General features: G+C 41.2%; 1 protein-coding gene across 1 annotated transcript in view; it reads left to right on the top strand.

The window, feature by feature from the left end:
• Positions 1-24,015, top strand: part of CSMD2 (CUB and Sushi multiple domains 2) — a 948,969-nt gene that overhangs the window by 687,235 nt on the left and 237,719 nt on the right. Inside the window, exons 15-17 of the mRNA XM_066586981.1 lie at positions 2,634-2,828; positions 18,118-18,256; positions 23,404-23,591. Of these exons, the coding sequence (XP_066443078.1) occupies positions 2,634-2,828; positions 18,118-18,256; positions 23,404-23,591 (522 nt within the window). The remainder of the gene's footprint in view (positions 1-2,633; positions 2,829-18,117; positions 18,257-23,403; positions 23,592-24,015) is intronic.

Raw genomic sequence — 24,015 nt, 5'->3', positions numbered from 1 at the left:
TATCGCATATCCGCATAAAAAGCGGACATGTGACCGATACCATAGCGAACCATTGGTTCTATATATGCGTGAATCGCATGCACATGCGCAAATCGCGCGAAAAGACGCCCGTCTGACTAAGGCCTAAAATGTGTTAAAATAAAAAAAATTTGTATACTCACCTTTCCGCTGCAGCCGGAGTTCTGCCGCGGCCGCTGTCAGTTCTCCTGAACTGCTTCTCGGCACTATTCAGCCGGCGGGGCTTTAAAATCCCCGCCTGCTGAATGATCTGCCTCTGATTGGTCACAGCCTGACCAATCAGAGGCAGGTTTCACTCACACACCCATTCATGAATTCATGAATTCATGAATGGGTGAGTGACTGCTGCCTCTCATTGGCTCAGCGGGAGCTGCCCCTGATTGGTCCCGCTGAGCCAATGAGAGGCAGCAGTCACTCACCCATTCATGAATTCATGAATGGGTGTGTGAGTGAAACCTGCCTCTGATTGGTCAGGCTGTGACCAATCAGAGGCAACTCATTCAGCAGGCGGGGATTTTAAAGCCCCGCCGGCTGAATAGTGCCGAGAAGCAGTTCAGGAGAACTGACAGCAGCCGCGGCTGGACTCCGGCTGCAGCGGAAAGGTGAGTATACAATTTTTTTTTATTTTAACACATTTTAGGATGAATTGCAGGGAAGGGCTTATATATTTAAGCCCTTCCCGACAATTCATCCCGGGCTCGCCCTGTATTGCCGGCTCCATTGAATGCAATGCGCTGGACAGCTCCGGCCCGTTTCTAATGAAACGCGGCTAGGAGCAGATTTTCGGGCGTTTTTTCGGCCGATCTTTCGGCGCCGGTCACGCGATTTGCGCATGCGCATCCGTCATGCGATGCGCAAATCGCGCGAAAAAACGCCCGTGTGACTAAGGCCTCAAGATGCAGAATTTTGTACTTGCTTAGTTAAAAAAAATCTTGTCTCATGGATGAACATTGAAGTATGTATTTAAAAGATACTGCCATAAACGACAGCCTGTATTCTGCTGATGGATTTGTATACCAGACCTACAGTAGGACGTTTTTATTAACCCTTTCCAATCCAATTTTGGATTCAGGGTTTCCTAAAAGGCTTTCTCTTTTTGCTGTTATACAACGGTGCCATCTGCTGGCTAAAGCCAGTGTGTGTGCGCCAGAGAGGCTCCGACAGTGGAGTGGCTGGCAATAGACGGTAAGAATACCCTGTCGGACGTCTTCTGACATTGGAGCTGTACAAGCTTCAATCAGAATGTAGGAAGATGTCAGACAGTGGATTGGAAAGGGTTAACCCACCACTTCTATGTTCTGTTAGGGTAACTTGCATTTAAGGATGTTTCCCCATGCTGGTAGCCACACAATCTTGCTAACCGTATAGTCAAAATCGTGTTTCCATTGGTAGCCACGGCTGGACAGATTTTCAGCCGAAGCCAGTACCTGTATGTGGGAAAGTAGCCTTAGAGCTAATAGTAGGGTATTAAGTTATAACTATAGATGCAAATCACTAAAATCTAAACATATTTGTACTAGATGTTACTTTGTAATCAATGTTCATGCAAGAGCAAAATCGTTTATTTATTTCTTAGTAAATCATTCATTTCTGGGATTTATAGACAATCCGATACATATCACATTTATGTTTTCAATCAATTATTATTTATGTCCAGCATGAAAAAGCACAATAGGTAATAGAATGCTGCATCAAGCAATAATGGGAATCACATATTACTGTATGTCATATAGGCTTACATGAAATCGGTCTTCCTTTTTATAGAATGAACTGTGTGGCTACTCATGATTGAATGCAAATCACTGCAACATAATATGGCTTTGTGTGGACATCTGCATTGCAGCTTCCTCTGCCAACTCTTGCCACAGATTGTATTTTCACATTATTGTTACAGCCACAGTCGCTGATTCCAAACAGATTTTCTTATGTATGTGACTTCCTGTAGTGATAATGTTGCAGCAGCAAAGCTTCTGTGAGAAACTGGCATGAAGTATATGACCTTGTTTTTCTATGTATAGAACAGCCAGACACAGCAGCTGGATCATTCTTGGTGACTTAAACCTGATTTTTTTTTCTCATCTCTTCATGCTTGCTTTGCTTAAACGAAGGCCAATAAAGATGAGCTAATATTTAGAATGGCTAGGAATTATTTATTCATAAACGTATAGCAATATCCATCATGTGCATGAAAGGAAATTGTATTAACCCTGCATTAAATAAAGATAAAGGTGGGCAAATACAATCCCCATTAATTAAGAGATGCATCTAGCTAGACATTCCATTACGGAGCGGAATTCATAAAACCATTTCCGGCCGTAAATTGATGATTATCTAAACGACTTACGTGATGGATTGTAAATAGCGTAGATTATTTATGATCTCCACTAGTATATCTAATTTCATCAATTTCATCTCCTAGCCTTTGCAGCCACTGTTATTTAGAGGTTTAGACTCATTTATGTCAGCAGTTTAGATCTGGTGTGGTTTGGCACAATGTGTGAACTAGTAGGTTAGCATGGGTCCATCAATTGATCGGAACCAGTGAAACATAACTAATATAAATTTGCTCAGTCCATACCACAACCTCCTTAACTTTTGCTTGCTTTTTTATCCAGCTTTCAGACACAATGAATGCCCTGATCCTGGTGTGCCAGTGAATGGAAAGAGGTTTGGGGAGAGCTTGCAGCTGGGGAGTTCAGTGTCCTTCCTATGTGACGACGGCTTTATCCGGACACATGGCTCAGAAACTATCACCTGTATCTTAAAAGAAGGAAATGTTGTCTGGAACAGTGCAGTGCTGAGATGTGAAGGTAATGTCACAGTCATTCTGAAGAAGTCTGTCACCAGATAGAACAGGACACCTACATATAGAATGGTAGAGTTGGAAGGAACCTACAGGGTCATCTGGTCCAACCCTTGCAGAACTAGTGGATCCACTGGCACTCACTACATGGTCTCTCACAATATACTTTCGATTCTTCAAGGTTCCCAAAACTTCTGCTTACAGTCATTCAATAGGATTCTTCATCCTATACTTCTAAATTATAAATGTGTCCTGGTCAGGTGATGATCACATTAACTGTAGATTTCCAAATTACAAGTATACATATTAAACAGCAACTGTACCTTCTGAAAATTCAGGAAGCTTCTATACACCTCTATGAGGGCATCTTCAGAAATTTACATAACAATCCAGTGGCTTCCGTATTATCGCCCCACTCTTTTATGTGAACAATAAAACCAATTTACTTAAAGCCGTCTCCCTTTCGTTATATGTCAAATATAATCACTTAACATATTGGAAACTGTTTATCCCTTTTTACATGTGGGAGATCATAAAAGAAACACCAAACTGGCCCGATCAAACACTGAATATACCACTTATACATATATTATACAACAATACAAAAACAAATGAAAGAATAAAAGAATTAAGAGAAAAGCAGAAATGGGAAAGAAAAGAAGGGGAGAAGGAGGGGCGTGGGTGGTGGTGGTAGGGAAGGGCATCCGGCCTAACCCCCGGCTCACTATAATCTTCCAGTGTTTAGCCAACCTAAAGTATGCTAAGAATCATTCGGAGAGGAGGGGGTGCTTCCATTAAGTACCCAAGTGATTAAGTCCGGTGTATGCCTAAACCAGCTCCATGTAGCCCAAACTGCCAAATATTTGTCCCGCTGCAGCTCGTCCCTGACACAAAGCTCCTCCATATATCTTATTGTGTCAAGAGCCTCCAGCCACATCACCCTAGAGGAAGGAGTCGTAGATTTCCACTTTCTGGGGATCACCTTATGCACCACCAGGTTAAAGAACCTCAGTAGTGATCTCTTAGCTTGTGCCATTGAGCCTGGGAACATGGAGAGAAGCGCTAGTTCCGGGGTAAGCTGGACTCTGTCTCTGCACACCCAGGAGTAAAGGGCACCAACCTCCTTCCACAAAGGACAGATCGGGGAGATTTAAAAAGACATAGACAAACTGGAGCAAGTCCAGAGAAGAGTTACCAATATGGTGAGTGGTCTGCAAATCATGTCCTATGAGGAGCGGCTAAAGGATCTGGGAATGTTTAATGTTTAGCTTGCAAAAAAAGAAGGCTGAGAGGAGACTTAATAGCTGTCTACAGATATCTGAAGGGCTGTCACAGGGATCAGCCCTATTCTCATTTGTACAAGGAAAGACTAGAAGCAATGGGATGAAACTGAAAGTGAGGAGACACAGATTAGATATTAGAAAAAACTTTCTGACAGTGAGGGTGATCAATGAGGGGAACAGATTGCCACGGGAGGTGGTGAGTTCTCCTTCAATGGAAGTGTTCAAAGAGAGGCTCGACAGACATTGAGTAGGGTGTTGGACCAAATGGCCCTGGAGGTCCCTTCCAACTCTACCATTCTATGATTCTATATCCTTGCCTAATTACAAGACACGGCTTTGATAACAGGGTACTGTAAAGCTACATCAACATGCAATGTAAACTGTGTATTTTCTGCCACAGATGTGAAGCAAATCTATAGCAGAAACAGACCTGCAATGTGGATTTCTAAATCCCCATCATGTTAAATTATGTAGCAAACTTTCACAGTGGCCATCAAGCCCTTGAAATGAGGATGTGAAATCTACTGCAAATGTGCACCAAAATCTGCTGCAAACAATATGTCCTATGTAAATGTGCCCTTATTTTAACAAGTCGTACGTTAAAATAACATGATCATATTATGGTATGTGATCATATTATGTTGTGTGAACATAACATGACCTGAACAGATATGACTGTTTCAAAACTATGAAGATTCTTATTGTGTGATTGCAAGCAGAGGTCTTGAAAACGGTTAGAAATTGGTACATAGAATATGTAGAAAAATTGTGTACCCTTTCCTTGATACAATCATACAATTCCTAATCTATTTCTGAAACTACACTATATTTTTGCCTTAATACTTCAAAGGCCAATTCAGTGAATGCAGATGCACGCAGAAGCTAAAGGCTATGTACACATTTGGAGGGCAAATGTTTTTTCGCTTGATTGCACGTATTTTGGTCTGATAATTTTTGAAATAGGGTTTAATAAAAATGTTTCACTGTTTCTCCTCTGCAGTTTCTACATATCATTGTATATAGACAGTGCAGTCCCTAATGGTGGGTTTAGATGGGATATTTATCGTTCATAGAATCGTTCAAATGAACAAAAGTTAACGATAATCATTCAATTTAAATGCGAGCCAACGACTGAACGAGGTTCTTGTTCTTCGTTCAGTTTCAGTGCCGGATCGGTCACTTGTTGGGCATTTTAAACACTGATCGTTCAGTGTTTCGCGTCACCAGCTCATTTGCACTGGCAAACGAGAATTGTGAGATTCCCGTGTAGTATAACGAGGCTAGAAGTCTCAGTAGGAGATCAGTCAGTGAAGCTGAGCTGACAGCTTAGTTTCCCTCTTCTCTCATCAGCCAATTTATGGTCACAACAAAGTTTATCTTTGTTGTGGTCATGAATTATCTGATAAAAAATGCAAGAGAAGAGAGATAAAGGCTAAAAATTAACCTGTTAGTTTAGGTTCAGCACTAGAGATGAGCGAGCACCCAAATGCTCGGGTCCGCGTTATTCGAGTCGAGCTTTTTGTAAACTTTGAGAGCTCTACTCGAGTAACGAACCCCATTGCCTACAATGGGAGACTCAAGCATTTTTGTATGTGGGATGCCGGGTCCCGAGCTTTTTTTTCTCCCTAGGCTCGTTTCTCTGGGGCGGGGTCGAACATGGCGTGATGCTCGTTCAAGTAAGGAGCACCATCGAGTACGCTAATACTCGAACAACCATCAAGCTCGGCAGAGTATGTTCGCTCAACTCTAATCCCTAAGCTATATTGAGACTAAGGTCACTCTCACACATGGGTTCAGTTAAACGCCACTCTGAACCGCTGCATTTTACCACGATTTTGAGCGACCTTTTTGAACGTACATTACAGCGTTTGACAGCGCTTCTTAATGCACCCCATGATTGTGATGGGTGATGTGGTGTGTTAAAAACGGCGAAAACATTGAAAAACTGAAAGACAGTGCTTGGAAATCACTGTGTTACAAAGGCTGCGTTCCAGCCCAGGTTTGAGTAGCCCCATTAAAATCAATGGGAGCGTTGTACCACAGTTAGCGTGACAGCATGCTAATTATGGTAAAAAGCGGTGTTTGTGAGAGTGGCCTTTTAAGGTTCTTTCACACGGAGCTATTAATCGGTGGAACGAGCACATGAGCCGATTGATTTCAAATGATGTCCATTTACACATACAGATAATACTAATCAACAAAATAAAACTTTTTTTCCTCATTGTACATAAAAATACATTTTCTTAGACCAACTTTTCATGCTGATTCCAAATACGTATTCAGTTTTTGAACTATGACCACCTATTTTTACCAATCTTATGTCTATTTCAGAATGTACAAGAAATGAAATCATTCCAAAATGCACCTAAATAACGTATATCATGCACATTTACCATCAATTCAATCCATTTTTTTTTCACATTATACTTTTTGCCAAACAAAACATTAAGGCCTCCTTCCCACGAACGGATTTCCGCCGCGTAATTCGCGGCGAAAATCCGCTGCGTTGCCCGCAGCTATTAGGTTCTATTGAACCTAATAGCACAATGCTCACGATGCGTAATTCCACCGCGGAATTACGCACCGCGATTTCTCCCGTCCTCACCCGCAGCATGCTCTATTTTCTGCGGGTGAGGACGGGCTGTACGCACTGACGGCTTCCATTGCAGTCAATGGAAGCCGTCCATTCACGCTATCTCCCGCTGTAACCAGCGGGAGATAGCGTGAAAAAACGCTTTCCCGCCCACCGCCGAGCGTCATATGACGTCAAATGACGCGGTCCGGCCGCGTCACGTGACTCGGCCAGCCGTGCACGTGACACGGCTGGTGACGCGAGGGCGGTGGGCGGTGACGCGCGGCGGTGGGCGGGGAAGCGATTTCACGCTATCTCCCGCAGGTAAGTATAGGGGCTCTGGGGGGCGCCGTGACGGGCTTCACAGCGGAATATTACGCTGCGGAGCCCGTCACGCTCGTGGGAAGGAGGCCTAATACAATTTGTTTATTTTTGAAAGATTTACAGATATTTTAGGTTGCTATCCTGAAGCTGTAAATAAACCACAGACATAGCAAAACATGTCCGGGTGATTTTTGCATTTTCTAGGCATGTTAACAAATAAATTTATGGTAAGTGAAATCCAATCTGAAATGAGAAATATTGATTACATAGTTCTCATATTACAACCAACACTGAAACATAATGCATCTCCTCATAAAAACTAGACGTGCTACAAAAAAACTCGGATTTAAAATCGGCACACAAAAATCTATCTGGTCAATCTGAAACCAACTCAGATGAAAAAAAGTTTGTTGACCAGTGTAATTGGTTAAATGTTTTCATAATTTTTTTTTCTCAGCTTGCTCGGTCCATCATTGTTCTATCAGCAGAGTCTAGGAATGTTTAAGAATGTTTGTAAACAAGTGAACGGTCACCTTTTACATGCAACGACTAGTAAACGAATGGGGAACCAATTATCATTCATCGTGCAGGCGTTGGCCATACTTCAACTGAACAATCGTTTTTTATTTTTGCACATATGTGGAAGCTGCAGAAGACGAACAGAAGAAACGACTAGTTGAGATTGCATAGTCCAGTTTGTTCTTAGAGATAATGGTCATTTTTATTTGCATTCTGTACATAAACTATGCCATTGTCGAATTCAGTATGCAAAAAGTCATAAATTCAGTCGATCTCTATGCTGCTCTCCACTATATGCTCAGGCATATAAAGCGCTGGTACCACATACTTTCTAAAGTCGCACTCTCCCTGTGTTATACTTTGCTCTCTAGATCATTCATATCATGTCTTACACTAATCTGTAGCAATGAGGCTTGTAAAGCACATACAATTAGACTTCAAAGCTAAGCCATGGCCATTAGAACTAAGTTCCCCGTAAAAGAGATATTTTCTTTGCAGTTGAAAACCATCCTTTTTTGAATTGTCTCGGTGAGGATGCAGCAGGAGGAAGAACATATTTGCATTTGTTTGAATTAGTGATGGTTTGATGCAGCGAAATGAAAATGTCATTAGTTTTCGGTGTTTTTTTTGTGCGTGTGTGTAGCGAAGCAAGTAAAATTGATTGGTGTTTTCTATAACAATTATTAAGGTTAAAGGGATTCTTCAGCTCTGCAAAACTGATGGACTATCAAACCTGAACCAATATTGCCCTTGTAAACCAGTGATTTGTTCTGCAGTAGCACTACATTTTATGAGAAAAACGAATCATATCGCGTCGCTGCACGTGTGTGTGAAAATCACAGGATATTTTAATGATAAAAATAAAAAAAATCTAATCACGCTTGCATGAAACTCACACTTAAATTCAATAAGATATTTTTTTACTCCCCTAGGAACTAATGAGCGATTCCTGAACAATTTCACTTAGAAATAGGATATCCTGCGTTTTTAATATCTGAGGCCATCAGTCGAAAAAAAAAATCCTTCATGTAAATAAACACATTGAATCAGGGGCGTAACTAAAGGATCAGGGGCCCTGATGCAAAAGGTGAGCTGGGGCCCCCCTCTATCTGTATCTCTACCCATACCAATACCTAAACCATGCTGCACAGAGCCATAGCTTGAAGCTTCTGGGCCCCAATGCAAAACCTGTAACAGAGCCCCCAACTATAATGCTTTATTCATAGCACTGGGCTCCCTATGTGGAGAAGAGAGGCCTTATGGGCCCCCTAAGGCTCCTGGGCCAGGTGCAACTGCATCCCCTGCACCCTCTATAGTTACGCCCCTGCATTGAATTCTGTCCATATCCCTGTCGGATGGAACTAGCACATGAAACTCTAACAATATTGTAATAGGCTATCAATATTAGACCAGCGGGGTTCTCATTCTAGGCACCCTGTCAATCTGCACTTCAAGGGCCCTCCGCGTTCCCATCATTGTTTAACAGGAACAGCTTCGTACTTTTAGTAGATGCTATAACCTTATATTGCAGCTCAGTCCTATTCACTTGAAGGTACTACTATTCACTAAAAGAACAATGCTGTGTTTAGTAAACAACTAGTACCGAAGTTTCTGGTGGCACAATGCGCCACTTACTAATATAATGTAGTGAAAGGGATTGGAGTTGGTCACAGATCTTAAACATGCAGAGCTGGGCAGCAGCCCTGTGCTTACAGGACTTGTGATGATGACACCATCATGTGATTACTCACCAGGGATCCGAGCTTTGCCCCTGATCACATGCCGGTGACACCATGACGGGTCCTGTAAGTACACAGCTGATGTCAGGCTCTGCATGTTTTAGGACCTGTTATGATGTCAACACAGTCACTCACAGACAGGTGGTGGTTAGTATTTTGATGGAAGAGACATAGCAATAAGTGTAGGCCACCTATTTTGTAGAGCTGCTCTAAACTTAATTTTGTGAACGAGTAGGACATTGCAGGAGCGAGACAAATGCATAAGTCCTTCTCACAAATACTGGACGACACGGAGTTCCTACCCTATGAGCAGTATAATGATGAAAGGGGTAAGCCTTATAAGTAAACAAATACATAAAATCAATCTAGAACTATCATTAAAAATAATGGACATCCATGACAGAAACTGTGTCCAGTAGTACTTCTTTCTAAGTCTGAAGGAGCTGTAAGCTGGTCCATAGCATCAACAATTGGGTGAACTGATCAAATGAGAGGAATCTCATAAAACCAATACATTTCATTAGAGTTAAAGGTTGGGATGAAGTGACATCCAACATAGATAAGATTTTTTACAGTTTTGGATTATTCATTTTGTATTAACATTGCCTATATTGTTGTGCTAAAAGTAAAACTGTCCGACTCTGCTGTGTGGCAGAAAGACCAAGGAGATGTCCTACATACACAGTAATGGGGTATTACTCCCTAGGATAACAGGTAGGCAGGCCAATATGCCAATAAAGCAATCAACTCAACATATGGTTCCTCCTAGGCTGCACAGATTCGACAAGTTTTGCAATGTCAAATGTCATAAGGTAGATCAGCATGATGTCTGACTGCCACAGCCAAGTTATAAATGTATTCTTTAGGTATACCGTACATTAACTGGAAACAAATATAACAACAGTTTAATGAGATTACTTTGAAGCTAACTCATAGCCATTTATTGCAAGATATAGTAACCACAGGGGGAAGAATATATCTGTGTCGCTCTTTATCCAAAGAACAAAGATTTGCTGTGAGTTTCTCTTTATGACTGTGTGCTCTGATAAATCATCAAGGGGAAAACTATGGCAGGTATAAATAAGAAATGTAATAATATACAGAGGAAAAGTAAATTGGCATTTGGATGATAGTAAACTACCGTATAATACAGCTACGTTTTTCATTTGGAATATAGAATGAATGAAAGCTATTATCTATTAAGATGGAATTTTGTAGTGGGAGGGTTCCTGAATGTCCAAAACTACATGAATCGAGCCAGAAATGAATGCCAACTGTTGCTTGATCTCAATAATATACACAGTAGTTAGCCACTTCTTAAGGTGCCCATAGACCTTAACCTTTTCCACTCTGTTGTTGGGAGCCTCTCCAGTATGTCCCATACCGCAGTACTGGCTCTAGCCAGCAGGTGGCATCATTGTATAATGGCAGAAAGAGAAAGCCCCCTAGGAAATCATGAATCTAAAATTGGATTGCAAAGGGTTAAGCTAAAGTTGCTGAAAAAGCATGAATACAACCAAAACGAAAGCGAAATATAAGTCAGCCACATTTTAACTGTAACAGCCAATATGGACTAAAATATGTCTAGTTGTATCTACGAAATAATCATTCACCAGACAATTGTTCATCCAATGGTTGTTCAACCTTCAAAAGGAGTAACAGTCATTCAGTGAATAAAGGTGAAGCATCCACCCACATCTATTAACGGAACAAGCAGTCGTTCAACAATGAACTATTGTCAATTCACACTGAGCAAGAGTCGATCACTAGTTGATTAGCTTTCATTGTGCTGAAATGAAGCGAGTAGCATGTGATTTCTTGCCCAATAGCCTATCATGGATACTACTTATAGCACACTTTCATATATCCTCAGTCAAGTTATTAACTCACTAGCCAAAAACTTCTGGTCTGACACTCTCCAATACTACTGGGATACGTAGCCACCCCTAGGCTGCAAGATCTCTAAGCAACATTGTACAATATCTCTGGTGCAGGTGGATATTACATTTCAAATTCTCTATGTCCATCAAAGTCATGTAATTATAAAAAAAAGGACAGCAGTGTGATTTATAATAACCAGTGTACAAAAGAAACACCAAACAAATGTATCTTGTGTTTGGACACTCCTTATCCGAGTGTGCCGTCACACCAGTGGGCCAAGAGCGCACAAGCAAATCAATCAAGCAACCAAGGAACGCTTTCTCTGTCCACCAGTAGACATACACATAGGGAGAGTGTTAAGCTTAACCAATTTAAGAGCAAGCACTCTAAATTTACAGCGCTTGGTCCTGGGCTTTAAACCCAGCCGATTGTAAAAATATGGTGCTGGTTCAAAGCCCCTGTTCTGCAATCAAGCAGGAGCATGTCGGGTTGTCAGCTGTTAGTCACAGCTGATAACCCGAAGGAGAAGACAGGAGGGGTTTTTAACCCTTTCTGCCTTCTCCTTTCCCGACTACACAGGGCTCAATGAGTGTATATACTTCAAAGTATAACTTCCACTACATCAGCCAGCATTCACGTGACTGCCAGGATTCCCTGCTACAGCAGAGCTACAGGGTCATAGCAGACCGTGATCAGCTCTGCCAGTGACTATTGTCACAACAGGGGATGTTTTTCCCTGTAACTGGGGCTCCTGTGGATAACATTTTTTTAGCTTTTTATCCCCCATAAAACTAAAAAACGTGGAAAAAAGTCAGTGAAAAAGATATTAAAAACATGGCCCTATATGTCGCGGAAAAAAGGCAACAATAATTTTGGCAGTTGAAGGAAAAAAAAATAGGGCAGTTAAATCACCACATGGGTAAAATCCCTAAAAAGTGTCTGGTCCTTAAGGTACAAAACAGCCTGGTCCTGGTTCATATCACCAGCCCGGTTCTGGTAGAAATCAATGACAAAGAATAAAAAAGGCCAGCGCTCAGAGAATAAGATTAAATAATCCAGTTTGCAGCTATTTGTATTAAGTAGTAAGGAGGCGGTTCCAAGTAGGCAGAAATAAGTACTTCACTAGTCTTGAAAAACAGGCAGGCACATTATGTGCTTGATAAAGAGGAAACAGCCACCCCAAAATGTGTTGCACCACTGTATAGATACATGGTCTCACAATTGTTGCTACTAAACCCTATTACATTCCCACTTGTGATGTGTATTCCTGGTTTTAAAGACTAGTGAAGTACCTATTTCTGCCTTCTTGAATTAAGGGGTTCCTGTGGTTACAGGACACCCTCCAGAGTAACTTAGCTATTTAGTACCAATAGCTGCATATTTTGTTTTGTTTACTTTTATTTTCTGAGAGCTGGCTATTTTTCTTGTTCTTCATTCATCACAGTCATGAGCCATAGATGTTTGACACCAACTTCACATTTGTCCACATGCTTCTAAAAAATTCAATACACTAGAACAAAAATATTTTCATAAGAATATTTTGCCTGGTTATCTGCTCATATAATTAGGCTATGGGGGAATAATAAAACAATTTCTGCCAAGTGAACAGAACAGCCAAGGACGGGCCTCCTACTTCACCTTCTCCTTCAAGTAGAGCTACCAAAAATCATGACAAGTGAGACAGCCGGTGTGGTGGTTTGAAAAAAAGAATTTCATAAAGTTTGCAAAGGACAAATTCTACCAGGTGAATAAAACACCCGAGCATGGGCCTTCTCCAAGGAAAAGCTGTCGAGCTGCAGCTGTTTCTTGGGCTTTAAAAATTTTCGGTTTTGGGGAATGAGGAGGAAATTTATCTGAAGTAGGAGAAGGAGAGCAGCAGCACTACCATCCCCACCAGCAACTGAGGGCAGAGTGTGCTCCTCGTGGAAACGTGAGACCTATAGCTCTGCATTTCCAAACTGACATATTTTCACTCGCTTTCATATCGCACGATTTTATAGCCAGTGTGAAGGCGCCCTGACGGCAGAATATTAACTCATGAAAAAATGAGGGTTTTAGCTGCATATTTCCACATTGACATATCTTTCTTTTTTGGGGGGTGGGGTGGGGGTAGTAGCAAAAGGAAACATGGCAGAAGCAGGAGAGCAGCAGCACCACTACAGTACACTACAGCAACATTACTATGAGGGCACAGTGTGGTCTTCGATATCAATCTATGCTCAATCATATATAATTAAGAAGTCAGGTGAAATCCCTGCCTGGTTTAGGGGAACCACATTTTCTATGAACATTCGGATGTGTCTGTCAGTTATCACACCCTCAGTTGTGCTGAACACCTTTTCTGGTAGCACATCGGCAATGAGGCAGACAAGCACCTCTAAAGTATGTTGTGCAAGTTCCAGCCACTTGTACAGCTTAGACATCCAGAAGTCAAGGGAGCCAATGCCATGTCTGAGTATATCCACGTTGGAGTAGACGTACTCTTTTTACCATCAGGGATAAGTGCTGCCTGTGACTGTAAGTACTACACTGTACTGTTGCTACAGACTGCGACGGCTGAAAAAACTATTCCACACCTCTCTTAGACTTCCCCTGCCACCAGTGGTGTTGCTGCTACAGACCCACAGATCCACAATCCATGTTGAATGCATCCCCAAGGCCACGGTGAAATGCTCTGCTTAAGCTGCCTAGAAGCCTATCCTGATACTGCTACATTTTGAGGTCCCTTTCCACTGCCAGAATGAGATGTCATTTTGGCCTTGTAGTGGGCATCGAGGACGGTGACCACCCAGTAACGATCTGCATTGCAGCATAAAAAAGCACTTAGGCTTTAAAGTACCTAAGTGTGACGGGTCACAGGGGTTAGGCCTAAGAATGTCCTCCGACTGATTGCGCTATCAATGTAGAATGGCTGTGGTTAGTGATAGATAAAACGATCATTACGTAGCCCCCTCCACTGCCTATGTACCTATATTATCAACCTCCTCTTTTTTCTCTTCTTCCTCCTCCTGCTCTTTCTCCTCTATACTTTTTCCTTGGGGGGAGAAATGTGTTGGAGAAGATGCCTCTATTTGTTGACCAAAGTTACCCTCCCCAGGGTATTGAGTAATGGTGGAATAGCCAGAGAGTTGGAGATTGGTTTGCCTCCTGCTCCCCTTCTTGTGACAACAACACGTCATTGTCCCTGAGGCCCTGTAGCGTCTGTTCCAGCAAGTAGACGACAAGGATGGTGATGCAGATTAATGCGTCATCACTACTGACCATTTTGGGCGTTTCCCCAAAACTGGCTAAAACAACACAAACTATTTTGATCTGCAAGCACTCCACATGCATCAAGTGACCGAACTCCATACAGTGCCTGCTAACAACATACACCATATGGTACTCTGTGATTGCTATCTTCTGCTGGCTTAGCTTATGCAACACATGCAGTGGGGCATTACCATGTTGGCAGGTCATAAATGAGGCACCTTGCAGCTGATTGGCTGTACTCTGACCTCTGTAACTTGCATTTTGGAGCATTAGATTTTCCCACAATTTTTCTCAAAACGTATGTCTAAGTTTGGGGTTGAACTTCCCCAATTTAGTGAAAATCAAGTGATTTAACTGCCCGGCCAAACATGATGAGCAACACTACTTAACGGTACATCAAATACCTTTTTCAATCAAAGAATGAATCTAAAAATGTGATTTATCATAAAGGGGTTAATAAATTGTATTACAAAACATTCTTTGTATATTTGCCTTTTTATTAAATTTAATGAAATGTTCTGCCCATTATGCTGTCCTAACTGCCTAAGGAAGAATAGTGCTGAGATGTCCTGCTGGAAATCTGTATTCCATGCAGATAATAAGAATCTAACAGTACGAGCAGGATTCTAATAACCTATTATCACTGACACATTATAGAGCTCTGCAATTATGACCCTGTACTAATTGGTAGTTATACACACACCAATGAAGACTGACACTAGCTAACCTTATCATGGAGACCTGCTAGGCCATAACTGTCCTAAAACATGCAGCTGTAATTAATCCTAAATTGTTGATATTTTTGACATTTACCCCTTCAGTTTAATTCTTCTTATTATAAAACAAATGTTAGTTGCTCAAATTCACATGCATTTTTTGTTGCACACCTTGTGTTTCCATTACAATTATGGTATTCTAATAATGTTTCCATAAGGCCAATATAAATAGTAGAAGTGGCAATATGGGGCGAAGGAAGCAAATGCCCTCTTAGTCATTCTTAACGTTACCCGCTGAAAAGTTGGGTTTCTTTTACCACCGCTTATAATCGACTGTAGATTTTAAAGTACAAATATTTTAATGATTATTCTGGAGTAGGGTTGAGCGAACCGAACCAGTAGAACCATGTTCAGGTCGATCTTTGCTGAAAGTTCTGTTTGGCATGAAGTTCTACCTAAAACAGGGTTCTACTGCTTCGGTTCACATAACACTAGTCCTGAACACTTGTATATAACACTGTCTGAGAGCCATACAAGCACTGTATACCAAACTCAGAGTGTTATACTGCACTTTTATGGCTCAGATGGTGTCATACACGAGGTTTAGGGGTTTTTGGTGAACTTAGTTCAGTTCAAACTAATTCAGATTGAACCAACCTTTTTTGCAAAAGTTCAGAGAACTGACCAACCAGACTCTTCAAACGTTCGCTCATCAACACTCAAGAGAACTCAAGAGTATGGCCATCTTAACCAGAGTGATTGTTACATATTATGATATTAATTGATAGCTTTGATCTCTATATTGTTCTATAATAATTGTGACTACTGTATGTAAATAAAATAGAATGTTGTCTTTCTGGGCTGGTTTTTTTTGGTCACAAGCAACATGCAACTTACAAGTACAGACATTACTTTTTATGTCTACCAATATCTACTACTTAGACTGAATTCATATGAGTGGGTGCAACATCGATCTGAGATTTTCAGACCAATATTGCACTTCAAAACCTATATGTTAAACATATTGCATGTGGGACTTGTTATTTGTATAGCTCTAATTTATTTTGCAGCACTTTCATGTAATTTGTTGATTACCCCTGGGTACTCATTTTACTGACCTTGGTAGGATGGAAGACCTTGAGTCAACCTTGAGCCGGCTATCTGAACCATGTGGGCAAATCCCATAGCATGCTAGTGAGATGCAATTTTTAAAGATCTCATACAAAATAATGGGCGATTCTTGAAAAATTTAGCAATTTTTCTATCTTGCATGAACAATTGGTCATGTGTATAAATACATTGAAATCAATGTGTGATTTTCAAGCACGAGTTCCATCCATGTTACTATTGGACGGAAAACATGAACATGTGAATACAGTCTAACTAGTATAGACTAATAGTCAGGGGCGTAACTATAGAGGATGCAGGGGATGCGGTTGCACCCGGGCCCAGGAGCCTTGGGGGGCCCATAAGGCCTCTCTTTTCCATATAGGAAGCCCAGTACTATGAATAAAGCATTATAGTTGGGGGCCCCGTTCCAGGTTTTGCATTGGGGCTCATGAGCTTCAAGTTACGCCTCTGCTAATAGTAATATACAGTAACAATTATGTGTTGTAGATGCTTAGTGCATCCTCCACCGCATATCACATCTCTCCAAGTTTTGGAAGATAAGAGCAATTTTAATGCTGACACGTTTTGTCCTGATGTATCTTTCTAACTGCTGTAAACATTAACATTTAGCAGTACACAAGAGGTTTGTAAATGCACGAAACAATCGTAAAGAAGGGCATCGAGAAATTAAACTGGGCTAAGAATAACTCGTCACAGCAAGATCTTCATACTTGGCACATCACATAGTGTAGGCAGGGGGCAGGTCAGTATTTAACCTGCCAATAGGTGTGAACCTACAAGACAGGATCATAAAATAAACACACAACTTGCACCTTCTAGCCAAATAACAGACATTACTGGAAATTACCCATACCAGAATAGCACTGTTTATACGTCAAATGGAAAGGTTATAGAAGGTGAGCAAACGACAGAAGGCAGAGATCATTCCTTAAGGAATGTTTGTTACTCTGTTCAATACACACATCCTATAATTCACAAACATAATCACCAACAGAGAGACACTGAAAATCACAGGATCTCCTTCGGGAAATGTTACTTCTACCAACTTATGTTTTAAAGACTTGTCACCAGGTCCACGTGAGACCTATTTTTATGCATTAGATAGAGACGGAGCAGAGTTCATAGCGTTGCTTTTCTTGCCGTGACATAGAATGTCTCCGTAATGAAACTAACTGTCTTATTATATTTATAGCTACACTAATAACAAATCTTTTACACTATACCGATCCACATTTTCTTTTTAAACCTTTTGCTGAAGAGAAAAAAAATGTTTTCCTACCATTGGATTTTGGGATTTTTTATTTACGTAGAATCTGGAATACTTCCAAAATTATATACAAAATGTCATCTGATCCCACTTGTTTTGGTGGGATGGGCATGGTGGCAACCCAGATGCCCCCCCCCCCTACACACACACACACATCTGTGCCATCAGAGAGAAACAAAGAGCAAACATGTTGGACTTTAACAAACCCAACCCTTTGTTCCCTAGACATAAGAGTTGTCGGAAGAGTCTCACAGTGGCTTATCCCTTCCATATATTGAACTTAACTTGGCTGATCCCAGTATTCATGTTTATGGGTTAATTTAGACCATATTTAGCTGGAAACTACTAAATATCTTATTTTTTTTAGCATTAGGAGTCTTTTGAACATAAAAAACCCAAAAGAGTCATTTGTGAGTGGTAAAAGGTAGTCATGACCAAAAAGATGTGTTTTTCGGGAGGTTAAAAATTCATGAAAAGTCTCGATGATATGAATAGACTATTTAATTGGGAATATACAGTACACTGTAATTTAAAGGGAAGGGTGTAAATATGTCCTTTGCTATAGTTTTATATTTACATATATTTTCATGATGCCTATATTTCTTCTAACAGCCCCATGTGGTGGACATCTGACAGCTCCAAGTGGGATGATTCTGTCCCCTGGGTGGCCTGGGTTCTACAAAGACTCCTTGAACTGTGTGTGGGTTCTCGAAGCACAACCAGGATATCCCATAAAAATCACATTTGACAAGTAAGTTATTATCTGTCTGAATAAAGGAAAGTTAATTTTCTGGAGATGAGCAAGTATATGAAATTATTTCTTCAATGTATCTGCAAGTAGAGTCATAAACATGGCTTAGGCATGTATTTCTTGTTCATCAATTGTAAACTAGACTTTGCTATGGTAAGAACAGAAAGAGCCGATGTCAATTTAAGTATCCTAGTTGGTGAGGTTTTATATTCATCTTTACTGTTCTTCACAGATCTCTTAAAGGGGTTCTGTGATTAAAATGAAAAAAAAATCAATACTTACCTCTTCCTCACCTGTCAGTCTTCTTACCGCATCTTCTCCTCGCCGATCTTCTCCTGGCTCCTGCAGTCCCCTGGGTGACCTCTAGCCGGCCTCTTCTTCCTGTGATAAAGCGTACATGAGCGGCATTCTCCTTCCTGTAGTTCAATGTACACTACACTACTAGTGACGTAGCGTTCACTGCCTAGCAGGGAATGCCGAATCCTCAGCAGCCTGCCTTAACGCGACTGCGCATGCATGTTGTCTCGTGATAATTGTATATGAATACTCACAGCAAGACAGTGTGTATACGCAGTCTCAGCAATAGCCCGGCATTCCTTGCTAGGCAGTAAATGCTACGTCACTAGTGACGTAACGCACACTGACCTGCCAGAAGGAGACTGCCGAGAATGGACCCTCCAAAACATAAAGAAGAGGATCTGGATGGCTGGAGGTGATCTGGGGGACTGCAGGAGCCAGGAGAAGATGGTTGACGAGAAGATGTGGTAAGAAGACTGCTGGGGGAGGAATAGGTAAGTATTGATTTTTTTTTCTAATGACAGAACCCGTTAATACTCCAGACAAGTCTGCTATAAGGATAATTTATTAACACTATAGGTCAAGAAGCTGAGTATTATCATAACACTATGGAAAAATGTATTAATATCAGAACAATTGGGGATACTTACTGCACAAATTGTGCACCAAATTTATTGTGTATTGTATACATCTTTTTACTCCAAACTGCAGTCTTTGAAAGTAAATAGAAACAAACTTGCCAATTTTTTTTAAAGACATAGGCCTTTTACATGGAACAAGAAATTGTTGGAACGAGTGAACGATGCCATCAGTTTACACATGCAGATAATAGCTTAAACTTTTTTGTGATTCACTCATTCACTAGATTATTGGTCGTTCAGAGGACTGTGCCAGGGAATGGAAATGACTGAATGATCACTTTTTACACATAACGACTTGCAAACGGCTGAACGATGAATTTTATGCCTGCATAAAATGAATAACCAAGGACAAGCGAATGAATTATTGTTCATCATCACTCACTCATCGGCCATGTTTACACTGAACAATTATTGTTCCGTTTTCCATGACCCAACAATATTTTGAACAATAATTACTCAGTGTAAAAGGGCCCTTAGTTTTAGGTATTGCAGTCATGAGTTAAAAAGTATCTCAAATGTTTCACAGTTGATCCATTGTCTTCTTGGCAATTATTAGCTCATAAATTCGATAGAATTTGCTCTATTTTCTCTAACTTTGAAAGCCATACATCTTATGACTGTATTGATTCAGCTCTCCCATATTTTCAATTTCAAAGTAGTGACATTTTAAGTAAATCGAAGAAAATTTAAAATAAAAGGCCAATAAATATAACTGAGTATTAACAGGATCTGAATGAAGCTGGATAATCATAATCAATGATTCAGGATTATTTGATGGTCAAAGAAAAGGTTTTGTACTTGCCTATATATTGTAGTCTTGGAGGATGGAATTAGGGAGCGTGTGAGAGTGGGTGGGAGCATGCACGAGGCATACGAGCAGAGTTCTGGGAGTTAGCAGAAGCATAGGAGTTCTTGCACCACGCGGCCGGTGGTGGTGTCTGGTTGCACCCCCATGAGCAGGTGAGCAGCCCGCGACCCACCGTGACTGGGTGCCTGCAATATTCCATACCACTATGCCAGGGCACTTTCTACTTGAGCATTCAATCCTTGCTAGACCACTTTTACTCAATACGATTAACATTTAGTTTCTCACTGGATCCTGCAATAGTGTGTTAAGGCTGCTAGCATCTGAGTGGGGAACCATGATTTACTTACTTATCATTCGTAGTTCAGTTTAGGCAGGCATAAAAATCAAACAACGATTGACCTGTGTAAACAGGAATTGTTCATTTATCAACGACTACCTGTTTACTGTGAATGGAGGTGGGCGGCCCAAAGCGGTCTCCGGCCCACTCTACCGCCCATTACTGAATAAAAACCCCTATGTAAGAGCACATAAGTGGTAATCACTGGTACGACTGTTGGGCGCATAGTTCCATTTTGATTTGACCTGACTCTTTAACTGACACTAATACATTGTATTACCCTTTGGCTTCTGCATTCTTTAACTTCCCGTTTTGACCCCCAGCCTATTTTACTTTGTCACCTGTTTGCTGCACCAGTGATGCACCTTCGAGATTCAGAGCATCGAAGGACAGATTTTCTCAACAAGGTGATAAATAGTAAAGACTCATGGTCCCTGGAAGCTGATAGCCAGAGTAGCCAGTAGAAAAACTCATTGTGGAAGTGCTGTTGCTGGACAGCTGATTTCCCAAAAGAACACTTAGTACATGGAAACTGTTTTCTGTAAAAGCCTTATGACTAATTTATTTTAACAGTAGTAAAGTGAAGAAAAAAGCAATTTACTCTGCATAAATGAAGCCCAATAGCATCAGACTTTTCAATTACATTGGTACCCATGGAAGAGAAGGCAAAATTCCCCAACCTTTTCCCCTCCATTATATTTACTTTTTCAACTATCCATATGTATTCCATCATACACTTTTACATAGGGTTGTTAGAGGGTTAAATATAATTCTAATGTTCCTATACTATTCCTGGGTGTCTAGTATGATTTACGTCATACATGCTATATTTGGTGGTTTAGTATAATAAAGTGGTTAATAATGACATCCATTATATTAATGATGGCCTACCATGGTTATAGCTTAAGGTTGGCTGCACATGAACGGATTAGCATTGCGGAATCTGCGGTCGTCGTCTGCACCATGGATCTGCAGCAAACACCGTTTGGAGCACACTATGCAAAATCGCTTTTTCCTACACATTGCCAGAAACAAATTGCGATTTCCGCAAGCAGAGGAAAAGTCACAGCATGTTCTATTTTAGTGCGGATCCTGCACGGAAGTCAATGGAAGCAGCCCGACCTGCGGCCCATTCACAATTGGCATTGTCGCCCAGTAACAGCGAAGGAAAAAGAAACATTTTGAAAAAAATCTGCACTGTGCTTGTCCGACGCGCCATTGAAATCATAGGGAGTACATCGCACTCCCCTGTCACAGCTGTGACAGCTATGGAAGGGAGTTCCGTCATCCCCACGGGGACTTATATTTAGGCCTTATATTTCAGGCCCCCCACCCCAAAAATCATCATTGCAGGGGTTGCATTCATCCCATTGCTTTCAATGGAGTGGCAGCAGCGCCGGCCCCATTGAAAGCAATGGGATAGCATCACGGTCCTCTGCCACAGCTATGACAGCTGTGGCAGGGGATTCCTTCATCCCTGCGGTCCCCGGCCCCATTGACCACAAGGTGAAACCCCTGGATGTGACAGCATCCAGGGGTTTCACATCCAAGGAATCCCCCGCTACAGCTGTCACAGCCACAGCAGGGCATAGCGATGGGACTGCACCTTATGTGCGAATTTAAAAACACATCTGCCACTTTGGTCACGTTTTTTTAATATATGTGTTTTGCAAATTATTTGCCGCACCTACACATGCGGGAAAAATTTGCTCATCAGACTGAGCCCTTAAAGAGGATCTGTCAGCTTTTTGGACATATGTGTTTTGGTAAATCCTTGCTTTCCCCATAATAATTTTGTGTTATGCTGTTCCTCTGTTTTACCTTCTAAAAATATATGAATAGATTGACTACTGATTGTTACCATTCCCCTTGTCAACAGGGTGTGTCCCTTGGATTTGGGGATGTACTTTTTTAGGAGGAATAACAGATCAAAAGCACAAGACCAAGTTCTAAGAAAAGATGCTCCAGAATTTTTTAATGGGGAATACAATTTTCAACTGAAACAGATATGTCAGGAGTGGTGACGGGTTCTCTGTAAACGATTTTGCTATCTCATAAAGTGATGGCATATTGCTGAACCCTCACCACTCCTGAGAATGAATAAGCCATCACACTTTAAAGCCCTGCTGCCTTCAGTGTTTTCCTACAGAACAATACTCCTGACCACAGACGGCTTCACAGCCCAATGCACTTGAATGTAGCTGCTTCCAGGTAGTACGAAACCCCCTATGCCAGTGTTCCCCAACTCCAGTCCTCAGGGTCCGCCGACAGGTCATGTTTTCAGGATTTCCTCAGTGTTGCACAGGTGATGTAATTATTGTCAGTGCCTCAGACATTGCCACAGGGGTTCTTTCTATAGGATATCCTGAAAACATGACTCATTGGGGTGCCTTTAGGACGGGAGTTGGGGACCCCTGCCCTATGTGACTCAATGGATTTGAGGAGTATTGATCAATGTTTGCAGTCACACTGGCAATGCTGGTATTAATGACCCCTTTACACACAATGAGAAATGCCCGATTCTCTCTTGCCTAAGCAAAGGAGCCGGAGACATCATCACCAGCTCGATCGCGCTCCTGCAGTCTCTATGGACAGGCAGATCATCGTTGAGAATCATTCATATGTGAAACTTTGAGCGGGCAGTGTTTAAATGTAACAAAAAGTGAACGAGCCGCTGATTATTTTTATGCAGGCTGAAACTGAACGAAAGGTTTACGGTTCTCATTCGTCACTCAGTCGTTGGCCCCCAATTAAACCGAACAATTATCATTCACTTTCATTTGTTTTAACGATTTTTTGAACGATCATCGTTACGTCTAAACGCGCCTTAGCATAAGTTTGCATCCTGACTGAGGAAGACCAATGACTGTTATGCTTCTGACTAATACCGCTGTCTCTATTTGCAAAATAGTAGAAGTGGGTTGACGTCTATTAGTTATATCAAACCTGTCCGAATGTGCTGCAATTATTCTAATAGCCTAACTTTGCATTTTCAGAGGATGCATTCAATTCAAGGGAATCAAACATGATTTACATCATTATATCATTTATTGTGTCCATGCAGGTTTAAGACTGAAGTCAATTATGACACACTGGAGGTGAGAGATGGAAAATCTTATTCTTCTCCATTGATTGGGGTCTATGACGGTACACAGGTTCCCCAGTTCCTCATCAGTACCAGCAACTTCCTCTACCTCCTCTTCAGCACTGACAAGAGCCACTCTGACATTGGGTTCCAAATTCACTATGAAAGTAAGCCATATCTTTGTTTACATGCTGGACCATAATGTTCCTTTATATGCCAATCTTAATGCGATACAAAATAACTGCATATCAGACTTGTTCTGAATTGGTACATTTTCAGCTGAATTTCGGTCTATTCTATCCCTCGAAAATAAAAAAAAAGAGCTGAATTACTTGTATGGCATTAAGTATAATTACCCCACCCTGGTGAAAAGAATGAAAATGGAAGGAAGCCTTGTAGAAATTGTTCATTTGTATAGCTCTAAGCTCAGCAGGCAGGGCAGTGCACCCCTCAAATAAAGCGAAATTGGCGTCATTGTGTTAGCTGTGCTGCTGCACAGTGTTTGGAGAACTTAATTCTATAAGAAGCTGTTCTGCACTCTGCAGTCTGATCATCTTTATTGATTTTCTTTTACCATAACAACTGGAGTAA

This window comes from Eleutherodactylus coqui, chromosome 1, assembly GCF_035609145.1.
Source record: "Eleutherodactylus coqui strain aEleCoq1 chromosome 1, aEleCoq1.hap1, whole genome shotgun sequence".
NCBI classification, from domain to species: Eukaryota; Metazoa; Chordata; class Amphibia; order Anura; family Eleutherodactylidae; genus Eleutherodactylus; species Eleutherodactylus coqui.
The sequence above is the reverse complement of the archived record's forward strand: the minus strand, read 5'-3'. Positions and strand labels throughout refer to the sequence as shown.